Source organism: Bombus huntii, chromosome 18 (assembly GCF_024542735.1).
Source record: "Bombus huntii isolate Logan2020A chromosome 18, iyBomHunt1.1, whole genome shotgun sequence".
Taxonomy (NCBI): Eukaryota; Metazoa; Arthropoda; class Insecta; order Hymenoptera; family Apidae; genus Bombus; species Bombus huntii.
The window spans coordinates 4889872-4905441 of record NC_066255.1 but is presented as its reverse complement, the minus strand read 5'-3'; the positions used below and the strand labels follow the sequence as shown (position 1 = coordinate 4905441).

General features: G+C 36.7%; 2 protein-coding genes across 15 annotated transcripts in view; both read left to right on the top strand.

Annotated features, from left to right (window-relative positions):
- The window catches only part of LOC126875500 (uncharacterized), a 555738-nt gene that overhangs the window by 428463 nt on the left and 111705 nt on the right, over positions 1-15570 (top strand). For 4 of the 14 annotated variants that reach the window (XM_050638465.1, XM_050638461.1, XM_050638459.1 and 1 more), the window contains exon 1: positions 14957-15454. The gene's annotated coding sequence lies outside the window, so the exon portion shown is untranslated. The other 10 variants (XM_050638470.1, XM_050638469.1, XM_050638468.1 and 7 more) reach the window with 6 other exon arrangements.
- On the top strand, positions 1525-9546 carry LOC126875513 (uncharacterized). Its single transcript, XM_050638491.1, has 2 exons — positions 1525-1988; positions 9322-9546. Exons 1-2 carry the CDS (start codon positions 1706-1708, stop codon positions 9498-9500), a joined length of 462 nt encoding a protein of 153 aa, XP_050494448.1. The 5' UTR covers positions 1525-1705; the 3' UTR covers positions 9501-9546.

Genomic DNA, 15570 nt, shown 5'->3' with positions numbered 1-15570 from the left:
ACATTATTGAAGATCGAAGGATTCGAAGCACTTGTGTTATGAACTCTGCTGCCAATAATTTACCACAGTGGATCAAATCAACGGGACCACTGCCAGCATAGAACAAATCAACAGAACGAGTTTGACACTCAAACAACACCTTTGAACGCGCCACAGAGGAAAACACCGCAAGGGAACCTCATTCTACGAACTTACGTATCAAGGTGAGAAAAGTCTGGATTCTTTTAAACAATATAGAACGCGAAAAGTTAGTTTCTCTAGTAACTCTAGCGAAGAGACAATATTCACTATGAACAACAAGAAAGACTCAATAGTCGAGACAAGTTTACCCTCTACAAGTGGAGTCCAAAATAAAACGGGATCACTCGATTCCTCTAACCAGAGCAATTTTAGACTTAGTACAGAGACAGAACGAAGAATTTCGACAACAATTTAACGAAATAAAGAATGCTTTAAAATTAGCCAACGAAGAAAATAGAAAACGCGTTAACGAAATGGAAATATTAGGTAGAAACCTCTCTCGTGTTAAACTATCACAAATAGACGTAAAATCAACTGAATTCGGTTCTATGATGACTGACGATGACGATAATATATCAATATTAAAACACGATACTAATCCACCTCCACCTGTGCCACCAAGACCACCAACATATGTCCAACCATCCAATCCAACAGCTGCAAACTCTGGAAATCTAAAAGCTGTTTAGTATCTCCGATACTAACCGGAGAAGACGATATAGGTGTAGAAGATTTTATTCGTGAAATAAAAGAAATGAGAATGATGTGTAGCGAACAAACGTTATTATTAAAAATGATCAAAATAGAGAAAATTGTAGGAAAAGCCGCAATGACAATCCGCAATATTCATATTAACGAATTCGAAACTCTGTACGAAGGATTAAGACGTAACGTAGCTACTCAAGCATCAGTAAGAGAACACCAAGATCAGTTAAGAGTGATAAAGCAAGGAATAACCGAAAGCGTGCAAAATTATAACATTAGATTTCGACGTGTTTTCAACAAACTTCAATACAGCATTACCAATGAATATAAAGACGAACTAACTCGATGAGCGATGAACGATCGACTATACATGGTTTTTGTGATTGATTATGTAAGTAAGAGGCCTTCGTTCAGAAATAGGACACGTGCTATTGGCTAATCCCCCCTCCCCCCCAAACATCATCGATGCAGAAAAAAAGGCAATGGACGTGGAAAAATACTTTCGCGAAGACAACGCTCGCAGACGGATGACACGACAAACAACCACTCCACCATCTTATCGTAACCAGACGTCTCGTCCAGTAGGTAACCGCTTCACGATTACAAGTAACATGAATAACAAAACTCCACCCACACAAAACATTCAACCAAGAATGAATAATTTTACAAAGCTTGAGAACCGACCATTAAACGAAAGGTCACAAACGAAATGTTTCAAATGAAATCGATTGGGACACTTTGCCAATCAATGCCAAAATTTTCGAATACCGCCTCAAACAAAAGCCTCTCCAAGAATAAACCACATTCAAGAACAATCAGAATTAACAATGATACCTCAGGAAGATTATTCACAATACGACTACAATTACCAGGACGACCAGGATTGCGATTTTTCGTTGACTCGGGAGCAGGAATCAACTTGCTTAAACAAGGATGCTACCCAGGAGGAACAATAATACCAGACACATAGAAATTCTCCATGGGACATTCCAAATACGAATCCAATTCCAAAATTAAACTAAATTTATTCAACAAAGAGATAGAATTTGCCTTAGTAGATGATAATTTCCCTATCATAGAAGACGGCATATTAGGCTTACCCGGTTTAAATCAATATCGATTCGAACTCTCCAATAAAACATTAAAATTAGATAATAATACCCTTCTGCTGCAGCAAGAACCAACCCTCGCATCAGAAGAAATCGTTCAAAAAATTGTATACTTCGAAGGAAAGCCAACGCCAGTATGCTTTATCAATGGTGGTAAGTTTTCAGTCCAAATTTCTAACATTATTGAAAATATAAACACTGTAGATCAAATCGAAAAATTAAGATCTTTCATTCGACTTCCGCACATAGAAAAACCTCTTAGAGAACCTATGTAGTATTTTCGTCTGTACCTACTTTAATTATATTTATCTTATTTTCCTTTAAGCATTCGTGAACGTAGTGGTAATGGACTTCAATGTGTTTAGAATTTTTTGTGAAATTTCCGTACTTTGCTATACTTATCACTCCAGAGTTATCGTCATAAATTTTTACAGGGTTATTATCTAGATTTACATTGAAGACCTTCATAATTTCTCTAATAGACATTAATTCACTCACCGCTTTCGATAGAGCTACATACTCTGCATACGTCCAGGCTTTTGTCACACACCTTTGTTTTTTAGATTTCCACCCGATTACATTTCCATACAATTTAATTACATATCCAGAAGTAGATTTCCTATCTAAATGATCTCCTGCCCAATCAGCGTCCACATAACAATCTATCGCTTCACACTTTTCATTCCTTTTCTAATGTAACCTTAAAACTTTAATATTAAATATTTCAATATTCCGGTACAAACATTTCAATATTCGCAAAGCATATTTAAAATGTGTCTCGCTACAACAATCTTGAAATCTACTTAAGATAATTCACACTATAACTTATATTGGGTCTGGTATTTGTACTAATATACAGCATGTTTTGTTACCTTTTTTTGTTTTTACTACAGATTAACAAATCGTCTACATATATCAGCAAATAAACAACATTTTCCCCCTTTCCATGAGTATATAGGCACAACTCTATGTTATTCTTCTTAAAACCCAATCTCGTCACATACCTATCAAAACACTCATACCAGTTCCTCGGACTTTCTTTTAACCCATAAGGCGCTTTCGATAATTTAAAAACTCTATTCGTTCCGTCTGCATATCCCTTTGGTTGATTTACATATACCTCCGAACTTATTTCACCATTTAAAAAGGCAGTTTTTACATCCATTTGCTCAATGATTAATGCATTTTGACAACAATATGATAGCAATATTTTAAAGGTCTGATTACTCGCTACTGGAGAATATATGTCATCGACTACGTTTCTTTGTTGAAATCCTCTTACCACTGATCTAGCCTGATACCTGTCATCTGATTTTCTCGTGTAAACCCATTTTACATCTAATACTTCTTTGCCTTTTACCCTTTCTACCAATTTCCAAGTTTTATTTTTATAGAGACATTCTATTTCTTTATCCATAGCCTGTTTCCAATCTTCACTATTTTCACAACAAATCGCCTCCTCAAATGTACAAAGGATATCTACTCTACAATAATTTGCGTGAATCTCACTACTGTTTTCCTTTTCTGGATACCATACTGGAATTTTCTTATTACGTGTAGATCTCCTAGGAATCTTTAAGCTTTCAGAACTATTATCATTTTCATCTTCTCTACTTTCTAACTCTTCCTTATTTATGCTATCCAATAAATAATTATCTTTACTATCATCGCTAACTGCATCGAATGAATTCTCCTCAAAACCGATACATTTTTTATCTGTTTCTACGACCTCTACATGTCGCTACTGTTATTTTTCCACCTAATAGGACTCTGTAACCTACTTCGCTATATCCTAACAGAATTCCCATATCTGCCTTCTTATCCCATTTAGAAACTCTTTTTTGTTCTGGCCTTCTCACAAAAACTTTCCATATAGATACAAATTTTCAACACTTGGTTTTCTCTCGAAGAATATTTCAAAAGGTGTCTTTCTCTCTACAATGTTTGCTAGTATTCGATTTTTCAAGTACGCCGCTGTACATATTATTTCCGGCCAGTACTTTTTATGTACTTTCGCTTCCGTTAACAAGCAACGCGCCATGTCCATCACTGTTCTATTATACCTTTCCGCTGTCCCGCTTAATTCATGTACGTAGGTAGGACAATTATTTATTATGATATCTTTATCCCTAGCAAATTTATAAATTCGATTGTTTAAGTATTCTCTTCCATTACCGCATCTTAATATTTTTAACCTCTTGCCCCTTAAGTTCTCAACTTCATTTACAAACTGTACGAGAGAATGACAGACCTTATCTTTTGATTTTATACAATAGATCCTAGCTATTTTACTATAATCATCGATAAATGAAATAAAATATTTCTCTCCATTTAATCCGGTAGTCTTAAAGATACCGCACACGTCCGTATGAATAATTTCCATTATCTCCCTAGCCTTAGTTCGATTATTTTTGAAAGATAAATTATGAATTTTACTTTCTATATACACCTTACATTTGAACAATTCCTTTTCAAATTTATTCGGTATACCTGTCACTAGCTGCTCTTTACTTGCCCAAAATATTTAAGTATCTAAAATTTACGCGTCCTAGCATCCTATGCCATCTTTCCTTTTTACTCATACCACTACGTTCGGCACTGTTTACTAAGTGCTTCTTCCTTTCAATATACTTTTCATTTTATATGTACCATTCTCTTTGACCGCTAAAGCTGTAAGTTTATTGTTCTCATCTATTATTTTTGCAATATTTCCTTTTGAAATAACCATATTATTATTATCCGTTAACTTGCCTAAACTAATCAAGATTGCGGACATTTCTTTCACATAAAAAACTTTATTCATATTTATTTTATTTCGCTTTCCAAATGCTTCAAAATAGCTAATAACATTTCATACTTCTGTTGCCTTTATCGATCTATTATCGCCCAAATATATATTTACCGGTTCTTTAAGGTCGATAGATTTATCAAAATAATTTACATCGTTAATAATGTGATCGGCAGAACCGCTATCTAATAGGCATGTTATTTCGTTACCACTTATCTCGTTCATCTCGCTGCTGTGTGCTGCATGCGCTGTTGCCATCCATGTGCCTGCTCCTGTGTTGCCATATTCGCCATATTCGCTCGTGCCGGCTGCTGATTGACGATGGAAGTTTCCACGCCCCCTGCTCGTATTGCCATTGTTTCCTCTTCCTCTGCTGCGACCGCGTGTTGACTCACACCGATAACTGTTACTGCTTCCCCTTGGACGCTATTTTGACACTCTCTTGCAAAATGTCCCACTCTTCCACATTTGAAGCATCCTTCCTTTTTTGCAGCAAAGGCATTAGTTTTCATTTCTCCTCGATTAGACTTATCTTTCTTTTCCGCTATTTCTATTTTATTCTTCACGCACGCTACCGTTTCTTTCTCTTCTTTCACTGCATCTATTTTATCCGCTATGTAGCTATACTCTTCGGGTAACGTATTTAGCATGTAATCCAGCTTTTCCCTCTCACTCACTTGTGCGCCTGCATCTTTTAATTCATTTATTAATTTTTCAAAATCGCTAAAGAACGATGCTGAATCACTGTATTTATCAAGACTTATCTTCTCCAATCTCCTTCTGCACACGATCTAGTGCCGTCGACTCTTTCAAGTACACTTCGTCGAACTTTTTCATTATTTCATACGCTGTTTTTTCTCCCCTAATATATTCCAATTGTCTATTTGAGAAGGCACTGTAAATTATATTTATCTCCTTCAGATCCTTTTTATCCCAGTCTGGATTGTCTGTTTCAGTCTTCACTCTAGTTATAACAATATCACATTCTTTATACCTCAGAAACATTGTTATTCTTTTCTTCCACATACCGTAACCCTCACCATCAAATATCGATATCATAATTTACGATCTCTCCATTTTAATTGATTTCCTATTCTTTACTCAAGCGTTCCTACGTGCTTGAAGTATTTTTTCTTTTATTTTATATTCTTTGAACGTTTCTTCCCTTACTAAACTCGCAAGACTAAAAACCACGCACTAAATAGCTTGCAAAACTAGTAACCACGCTCTGCTACCATGTTAAGGTATAGAGAGGATTCGAAAATACAAATAGTTTACTTTATTTCGCACACAACAGCTATACATATATATATTACACTCTGAAGACTTCGATAACCTTCTTGCACGCACGCTTGTTGTCAACCACCTCCTCTAGATTCTCCTAACAGCCTCCAATCGTCTTTTGTCTCTACTGAGACCTGGACGCCCTCTGACGCTTACACACACATTCACGTGTACAGTGTAAATGTATCATCTACCTAACAAGATCATCAACGTAAAATCCTACCGTCCTCCCGAACATCAACCGAAATAAATAAACAGATGACTGAAATGTTAAACAAAGAGATTATAGAACCCTCCGACTCTCCCTATAACTCTCCTGTCTGGGTCGTTCCAAAGAAAATCGACGCATCAGGGAAACAAAAGTGGCGAGTAGTGATTGACTTTAGGAAGTTAAACGAACTAACAGACCAAGACGCGTATCCACTACCTGACATTGACGATATACTATCACAGCTAGGAAATAAGAAATATTTCTCCTCTTTAGACTTATCCTCAGGGTTCCATCAAATACCCATGGACGAGAATTCAAAGAAATACACTACATTTAGCACACCACAAGAACACTTCCACTATAATAGAATGCCATTCGGGCTCAAGAACGCACCTGCTACCTTTCAAAGAATGATGGATACCACGTTAAGAGGTTTGATTAACAATCATTGTTTCGTTTATCTCGATGATATCATTATATTCGGGCAATCGATAGAAGAACATACTAAAAACTTAGTCATTATATTCCAAAGACTCGGGAAAGTAGGTCTAAGAATACAACCAGATAAATGTGAATTCTTAAAGCCCGAATTAGAATATCTAGGACATGTAGTGACAGCAGATGGAGTAAAACCTAACCCTAAAAAGATAGAAGCAGTAAAGAATTTCAAACTACCAAAAAATCCTACAGATGTAAAATCATTCCTTGGGCTAGCTGGATACTATAGAAAATTTATTAGAAACTTCTCTAAAATTGCCAAACCTCAATCTATTTTTAAAGAAGGACATTTAGTATTAATTCATAACGATCATAAAGAACACAAGATAGATACTGAATGGCCAGGGCCATACACCATTGAAAAAGTGAAAAACCCCTTATTATGAAATAATAGTAAATCACTCGATTAGGAAAATACATGGTAACCGTATTAAACCTTACTTTCCAGGACGATCTTCACCTTCTTCATAGTTAGCTAAGCTAAACGTTATACCCCTTAATGGTAGTTCTATATATCAAGAAAAATTAGCTCATGCATACTTATATAGCGAATCCGTAAACGTAATTATAGGTTTAGACATTAAGGATATATATGCAAAACTCAGCGAAATTAAAAGATTTAGACTAATGTTAACAGAACATTTTAAAAGTGAATGCCCGTATTCCAATGAAATGATTACACGCGCTCGCAAAAGAAATTTAGACAATGTAATCATGCATATTAAATTTATGACACACACTTGTTACCGAAGAGGCTCATTGAATTTTGTTGGATCCATTTCTAGAAGTCTATTTGTAACTCTGGATAACGATAATTTAGAATTAATGAATAAAAATATAGATAAATTTTTTGATGAAAACAATAACTTAAAAACCAATATAACTTACAAAACAAATTTCAAAACTATAGCTTTACCCTTAACTGACAGTCTAGAAGAAATCCTAACAAAAATTGAAAACGCTCCAAAAATCATTAATAATGTATAATCGTATAGAATGCACCTCAATCAAATTTCCAACGAAGTAAACTCTCTTAATTATGAACATAGAATTAGAAGTCTTAAGAAATAGGAACTAAGTGTCTTATAAATTATTAGTTATATTGATCTAGCATTACTAGGAACATATGTATATTTAACAAAATAGGATTATTCGATATTATAAGCAAATGCCTACCTTCCAAATTATGTATTCGCGTATTATGTTGTAAAACCAAAGAAAAAAAAAGACACAGGTATAAGCAATATCTCTAGACCAATAGAGCGCACCTTTAAACACATATTCCACACCTGAAATACAACCATTACGAGAATTACCTGAAGACACCAATTCAGTCATCCTCGAAGCAAGGCATGCAAGATTCCAAAAGGGCATACAAAAGGAGGCACTACACCGAAAATAAGAGTCTGGAGGACCAGCCGCACTCTAACACTGGGGGAATGTAACGTCAACAAATATCTCCAACCGACTCAGGAAACCTGAACCGCCTTGCACACGACACCGACTCCCAAAATAAAGGATTATGAATTCGGCACGTAGGCATAAGATAAACGAACATCTAGAAGGGCTGGTTCTTGATCGAGGCTTCAGTCTTTCGGTAACAGTTTAATCGCACACTTGTAATCCTATTATAGAATAGAGGTATCTCGAACTCTGGTTCAAGAACCCAACATTTTTTTATTATTATTTTCCCATTACTTTTACGTGACAAGCAAAGCGTAGCGATAAACAAACTCCGGGCAAAACAATGTTGCCGCTACGTGCAATCGTCAACCGAGGTTGAATTTAAAGTTTTCGATACTCCCCCGAGTATAAATAAAAGAACACGATCGTTAAGACAGTTAGTATCGAACATTCTTATAGCGAATTAATATCGAACGAACGTAAGCATTACCTTGTATACACATATCGAGCAACACTAAGCGAACGACGACTAATTCTGTACTGCAAATAATTTTAAATACATTTGACTACACTAAGTATCAACTCGTCTGGTCATTAATCAACAACGCGTTTAATCGTCCTCCACATACATGTTGTATAAGCTACTATGTGTATATTTATTTATGTTTCCCATAGTACAGACGTATTCCTTATTTTATTGTAGCTGTGTAATTTCAGTAGTCTTGCATAAAGGACATCTGTTTTGTTGCAATTGTATCAGCTATTAATTGTAATACTTGAAGCGTTTGTATCTAATCGTCATGCATCTGTGGTGGCACTCGACCATGGAACTTTCCAACGGCTTCGCGACACAAAGCGCTATACCTTCAAAGCGTAAGGCCGACACGCCTAATGTACCATTGATATCCCTACAGTTCTTTCGCCGAATATTCGGAAGAATGCATACGCGGCAACCGTTGCGGACATCTAATAAACGCGTGCGTAGTGGAGATATCGAGGGGCAACAAAGAAAAGAATCCATTTGGTTTCGAATCAAAGATTCATTCTGCCCCGAGCTGCGGAGTGCGAAAGGTTAAGCGTCATAGCGAAGCAAACACAATTAGAGATACGTGATTATTGACTCTTGATAGTTAATCGTTAATCGTTAATCGTTGTTCATCGTTAATCGTTAATTGTTTTTGATCGTTCATCGTTAATCGTTAATTGTTGTTGACAGTTAATCGTTAGTCGTTAATTGTTGATCATAAATTGTTGACTGTTGATTGTTAATAATTTAATTAACTTTTTTGTTGAACATCAAGAGTATTTCTTGTGGGCACCTTCACCCACTATCCACCTCACATCGTTATTCTACATACGGAAGGCAAGATTGATATCAAGTTCGAAGGACAGACCGCAGAAGTCTGGTCTCTGCTATTACCACGAGACCTTTCGAGACCGCGCAAGGAAGTGCCGGGCCCCTTGCAACTGGACCCAGTGAAACGAGACCAGCCGTCCGTAAACGCGGCATGTGGCGATGGCTTTAGTATCCCATCGCATTTTCGTGACGGACAGGGCACTAAGGATCTCTTTTCTTGTGAACACCGGTGTCAATATAAACGTATACCCGTGCAACAAACTACGCGGATCCGCGAACAAAGATACGTACGAGCTGTTCGCGGCGAATCGAGTGGTCGAAGCAAACCGAAAACGCCTTTCGCGAGTCAAAACGTATCGTCTCTGACGCCACAATGTTAGTGTCACGACCGGCATACTTCAAATCCGATGGACTGACGATGGAGATAAAGATGTGGCGGCACTCGGCGACAATCGGCGGCAATATCGCTGAAGTGTCTAATGAACCATCAACATCCCAACGGTCCTTCCGCCGAAGGTTCTAGAAGAAAGAGCACGTGGCAACGGTCGCGGACGCCTAGCAAATGCAAATGCATGGTGGGGATGTTGAGGGATGACAAAAGAAAGTAATCGGATTCGATCGAAAGTCAAATCATAAGAGCTTCAGTCTTGGAAAGTCACGCCTAGAGTTTGGAAGTGGATTGTAAAGTGAATTGTTGTTAGAAAAAAAATAAAGTTTCTTTTTTTTATTTACACCTCAAATTTCTTTTTTTATTTTGTTATTTTACGTGACATTAGCGCATCCGGTATCGGCAACAGCGCGTGAACGACAAATGGCAGCCGCTAGGATTCGTTACAAAATCTTTGTCTCCCGTGCGATTAATTCTGTATTTAGAATAATTTTAAATATATTTGACAATATCAAGTATCAACTCGTCATGTCATTATTTAAATCATCCACCACAAATCCAAAAACAGAATAAGGAAAACAGAGAAACGAACAAATAGAAAATTAAGTTGCTAACATGTTTTTCTATAATAATATTTTAACATCAATATTGTAATACGCAATGTGTTACGCCGCCTAAAACATCTGCACGCCAGCCCGCGCGACCGGACAACAACCGACCTGCGTAACGTCACTTCGACCCTCAATAAACCTAAGGACCCACCATAACTTTCACTTCCCTGTATTGTTTCGCCATGTGTCTTCAATCCGTTTGTCTTGAAGAATTTCTAAAGCTTAAAAATATTCTCGAAACACAGTCGGTTTTTAGAGAGGTCCTTGGGTTTATTAGTCGCACTTAAAACACGGAGAAAGCGGGTATGCACCCATTAGGAAAATCCGAATAGCCCTGTAATAAAACAAGCTAGGTTTTTCTCACGCACACAGTCATCTATCCACCACGATGGTAGGAGACTCCCTACTCATCCCTTCGAGCAGTAGTGCAGGTCATGACCAATCGACACCGCGGTTCGTTGCCCTCACTTTTCCTAACGAAAGTGGGAACAACGAATCCGCGTTCTTTAGGCACAGGGGCACACCCACACCGAACTTTTCTTCCGTATTAGAAAAAGAGCGACAGACAGTCTAAAAACTAACGCCTAACGCGGCAGTCTACACATAGCGCGAGAGTCGCATACTTCACGCAAATCTTTTGTCGGTTCTCGGTGTTGTCGAACACACATCTTCTCTCCTAAATATATTATAGTGCTAAGTCCATTAATACATTAATTTCCATTATAAGAGCCCTGCTCTAGCGTACATATCTATCGCATCTTCGTGCGACAAGTTGTTAACTATTTATTTCTCTACGTCAGTGTAATCTAAGTGTTGGAAATATATAATTTATAATTCTGTGAATCACAGTGTTATACAAACTCAATCACCCCTATTATCTCAATGGAAATCAGGGGATCGATCAATTCGTGGTGTCGATTGTTATAATCGTAACGGGGATTTACGACCCCCGTTGACGTCTCTCCTCGCGATTACGTCTCCCCGCAATTTGTCGAAATTTACACAATGTGAAAATGAAAAAATTGGAAGCAACCGAACTACGGATGAAACTAAATCACTTCGCTGCTTGTAAAGATAACTTTTAGTGTTATAAACATAAGTCAAGTAGCAAAGAGCATAAATTGAATTTACCCAAACTCTTCTTGAAATCTGACAAAATGATTCTTTATTTTGTCAAAAAAATCTTTACGTATTTTCCATTCCCATTCGTCGGTTTTTTCAGTGGCGTGTTTATCGCTACGTCGAAACTCCGTCGGGTAGCAGTTAATTTCATTTAAAGTAGAAAACTATTCAGAAACGTGTATATGTTACACAGCAACAAACCAGTCGCCCTGTTATTACCTCGTTCTCAACAGTTCAAATTTCAGGGACAACCGACTACTTAGTATCGACCCAGTACGTCATATTTACTCGCCAAAAGAATTGTAAACGAAAATTGTAACCAGACGTGCCGTTAGTAACTACCATTTTTCGCGAAACTTCTTTTTCATTTGGCGGAAATTTAAACAAACCCCGAAACACCGTGGCGTTTTGCAACTGTCTTTAATCCTTTAAGATAAAAAAGATTGACGCAAAATTTTGACGGGATGAAATTTCACGATATATTCAGGTGAAACGATGCGAAATTAGAGCGAAGCTTATAATGGGAATATAGTTTGCTTGTCTGTTGTCATAAAATGAGATATGCAGAATATATTAAAAAATAGAGTATATGTAATACGAAACTTTATATTATTCATGTTATTATGGACAAAATATCACAATATGTTCATATATTTAAATCTCCTCCGAAAAAGATTATTGTATGTAGAACACAGTTTAACTGTATTTTGAATTCTTGTTTATCAGATCACAATTGATAAGTTGATATTAGGATGATTATCCTCATTTGAAACAATTTTGTGACTGTTACTTGTCAATATACTTTATATCTTATGTACATTTTAAATATAGTACGCAAACTCGAAGTTGCAAGGAACATTAATAAAAACTCAATATTTCAATAACGCCTTTCATGATTATAATTAAATATTTTTTCAAAATGTCGTATCAGTGTTACATCTAGCACCCCCTCCCCCACACACAAAAGTTTACCAATTTATAATATATGTACTAGTAGATTGACAAGTTACGATTTACAGGTTATATAGAATTCTATTTTATGATTTTATAATTTTTCGTTAAATAGAATAATCAAATAACTTGCAAATAGTAAAATTTCATTTGTTTTATCGTCAAACTTGTGCAAGGGAACATATTAATGCTGGTAACTTTAGTGACTTGCAAAATTTCAATAGTGCAAGACAGGCCAGATATTCAATTGCAATTGGTTGCTATCCATATTTTCATCGGTCTTACAATAACCTTATGTTATCAATTATGAATTAAAAAGTTAATGAAATCACAACTCACCCAAGGCCAATGGGTATGACTTCTTTTCGAAGATCGATTGAAATCTCGAGTTTGTTGTTTGAGACATTCAGTTACCACAAGACAAAAACACCACTCCATTACAGCCGACGTAAACAAAACATGACAGATTCTTCCAATTCTCGGACAACAAACATAGGCATACATACTGTTTTAAAGTCACAGTCTGTCGTTGAACTTTCGCCAAGTAACTTGATACGCACATATACACGTCCCTCGAAATCAGTTTTCGACGAAAATACATACGTGACATGTTATGTTGCAACCGAACGTGAATTTCTCGCGGGAAATAGCCTGATATCGTTTATTTATGCGTCTCTCAAATACGAATTTTACTATACACTTCGTTTAAGACACGCCATTTTGCAAAACGATTATCGAAAGATTACTGCTTACATCGAGATCGAGAATAGATTCGCAGGAAGCTGGATGCCGCGATTTCTTCCCGCGCTTTACTTTCTTCCGAAGTTGTGATTGGTTGATTTCCTGCTGCCATATTCGGTTTCGCCGAGAATCGTGAACACGTACGCTGGAAGCAATGCGGGGTAATTATTTAATTTATTTCATAATATTATTTAACATATATCGTGAAAAGTTCTGAATATTCGGATTCTTCTGTTATCGTTTCATCGTATGTTAGCATTATCAGCTCTCGATATCGAATTGACAAACAGAATTTTTCTCATACAAAGTAAGTCACATTAAGTATATGTATATGTATAGTCGAAGCAATGCAATTAAAAATTTTTCCATTTTAATTGCTATTATTTATCACAGACATTTTACCGAGCATTCATTTTATAAATCTTATACATACATACATATATATATATATATATATATATATATATATATATATATCGGGTTTACATTAGAATTAGGGTTAGGGGCGTGAAACGAATCTTCGTTTGGGTTACACGTTGTCGTTATGCAATGGAGAAGACATTGACTAGTGCAAATACGATTATTATAGAACCGGACAAGTAACCGCGGTAGTTAGGTGCTCGAGATACTAATGACAATGATCCTAGGTTCAATAACGAATCCGCGGTCAACGGGATGACAACAGAACGTACTCACAAAGTCTAAGTCTGAGAATGATCACTGATCGCGAAGGCGTTACTCTTTGATCGATGAGATCGCGAGCGAGAATGCCTTTCCCGTCCCGATGATGCCACACAGGAAAACTATAACGGGGTGTGTCTAAGGATACGAGATCATCGGATTCGTCGAGAAAAGCCTTCGTTCAGAAAGTGTTGCTGCTAATTGGTTAATCTCCATATCGGTGGTTAGAAAAGGATGCTAGCCGCCCTCGAGGGAAAGTTGCTAGTGGGAGACGCCGCTCGTTGAAAAATATGTCTCCCCTATCTTCCCGTAGTTGGGCCAAAAACTGTTTGTCTGTTAGAAGGACTTTAGTTAACTAAACCTTAAGATTTATGACGGGCCCTCGGGCTAGCCGAACATGTACTGCGGAGACGCATCGACATCTGGCAATCATCTTACTCGAAGAATAGGGTCTGCACGTGGCGAGCCACGGGACAGAAACCGTTGGAATGTTTACTGTCGCGTGTCGCCACGAATATTTCTTTTAAGGAGAGCTATAGAATTACTCCATACCTTTGTTAGGCAAAGCGTTCATCCCGTGACCGCGGCTACGTTCGGCGACTGACTGTCGCCTCGAACCCAAGCTCATTATCACGACTCTCGAACAATTACAATCGGGTTGAATAACTACAATTGTTCAATTACAGCTTGTTGCGGGATTATCCAAAATTCCAAAGGCTCCGGTGTTCTTTCATCTCCGACATATATATTGGTAGATATAAGTGAGAATTATATGTATAGTTATAAATGTTGTTTGTTTACAGGTGGATAGCAAAAGTATTTGGTTTCGTGGGTGGCGTACAGGTGCCTTACAGTTCTACGGTGCGGATTGCTATTCCTTGGACTAAAAAAATTTCTTTCGAGATGAGTCAGATTATTGTAACGATCATGCATGGGAGGATTTTCTGCAGAGATTCAAAATGCTCTCTGGATTCCTCGTGAAACGTCTGGACAACACCTACATGTACTTCCATCCGTCGTTCAGAGAATGGTTGATGAATTCGCTATCCGTTCTGCACACACATACAAAAATAGTTAATGTATATATATATTATTTATTTTTATTTTTTTTTTTTATAAGTTTCGTTTGGACCTGTTCCTTTGTACGAAGACTGTATCCCTGTATATAATATAATATATATAATATGTTATGATTATGTTAGTTGTTATTTATTATATATATATTTTCCTTATCTCTCTCTTTTTTTTTGTTTGTTTTTTTTTATTAGTACCTAACATTGCTATTATGATGCTGTATTACATTGCATTGGCTATTATTTGTATGTGCGACGAATTTTTCAACATGGCCGCTCGCGTGTCTCTTTGGTATGGCGTTGGTTTAATGTCAACAGTAACGTGTTGTTGAAATAGCTAATTAATTGTTAATCATTATAATTTTATTTAGTAGTGTTTTTGTAATATTGTTTTGTATTTCATGATATTGTCTGTGTCAATACCGTGTGCTACTTTAATGTGATAGCATGGATTGTATTGTCACCGAATTTCAATAGTCATTGTTTTGATTATACGTGACTTGCATTTATGTAAGTCTTGTTTAATTTAGTTAATGTTTTGTGTATTGTGTTACCAGTTATTTTCGTGTAGCATAACTTTATTCCTCTGCACCGAGTTCAGTCATGTCTTGTTGTTAATATTTAGT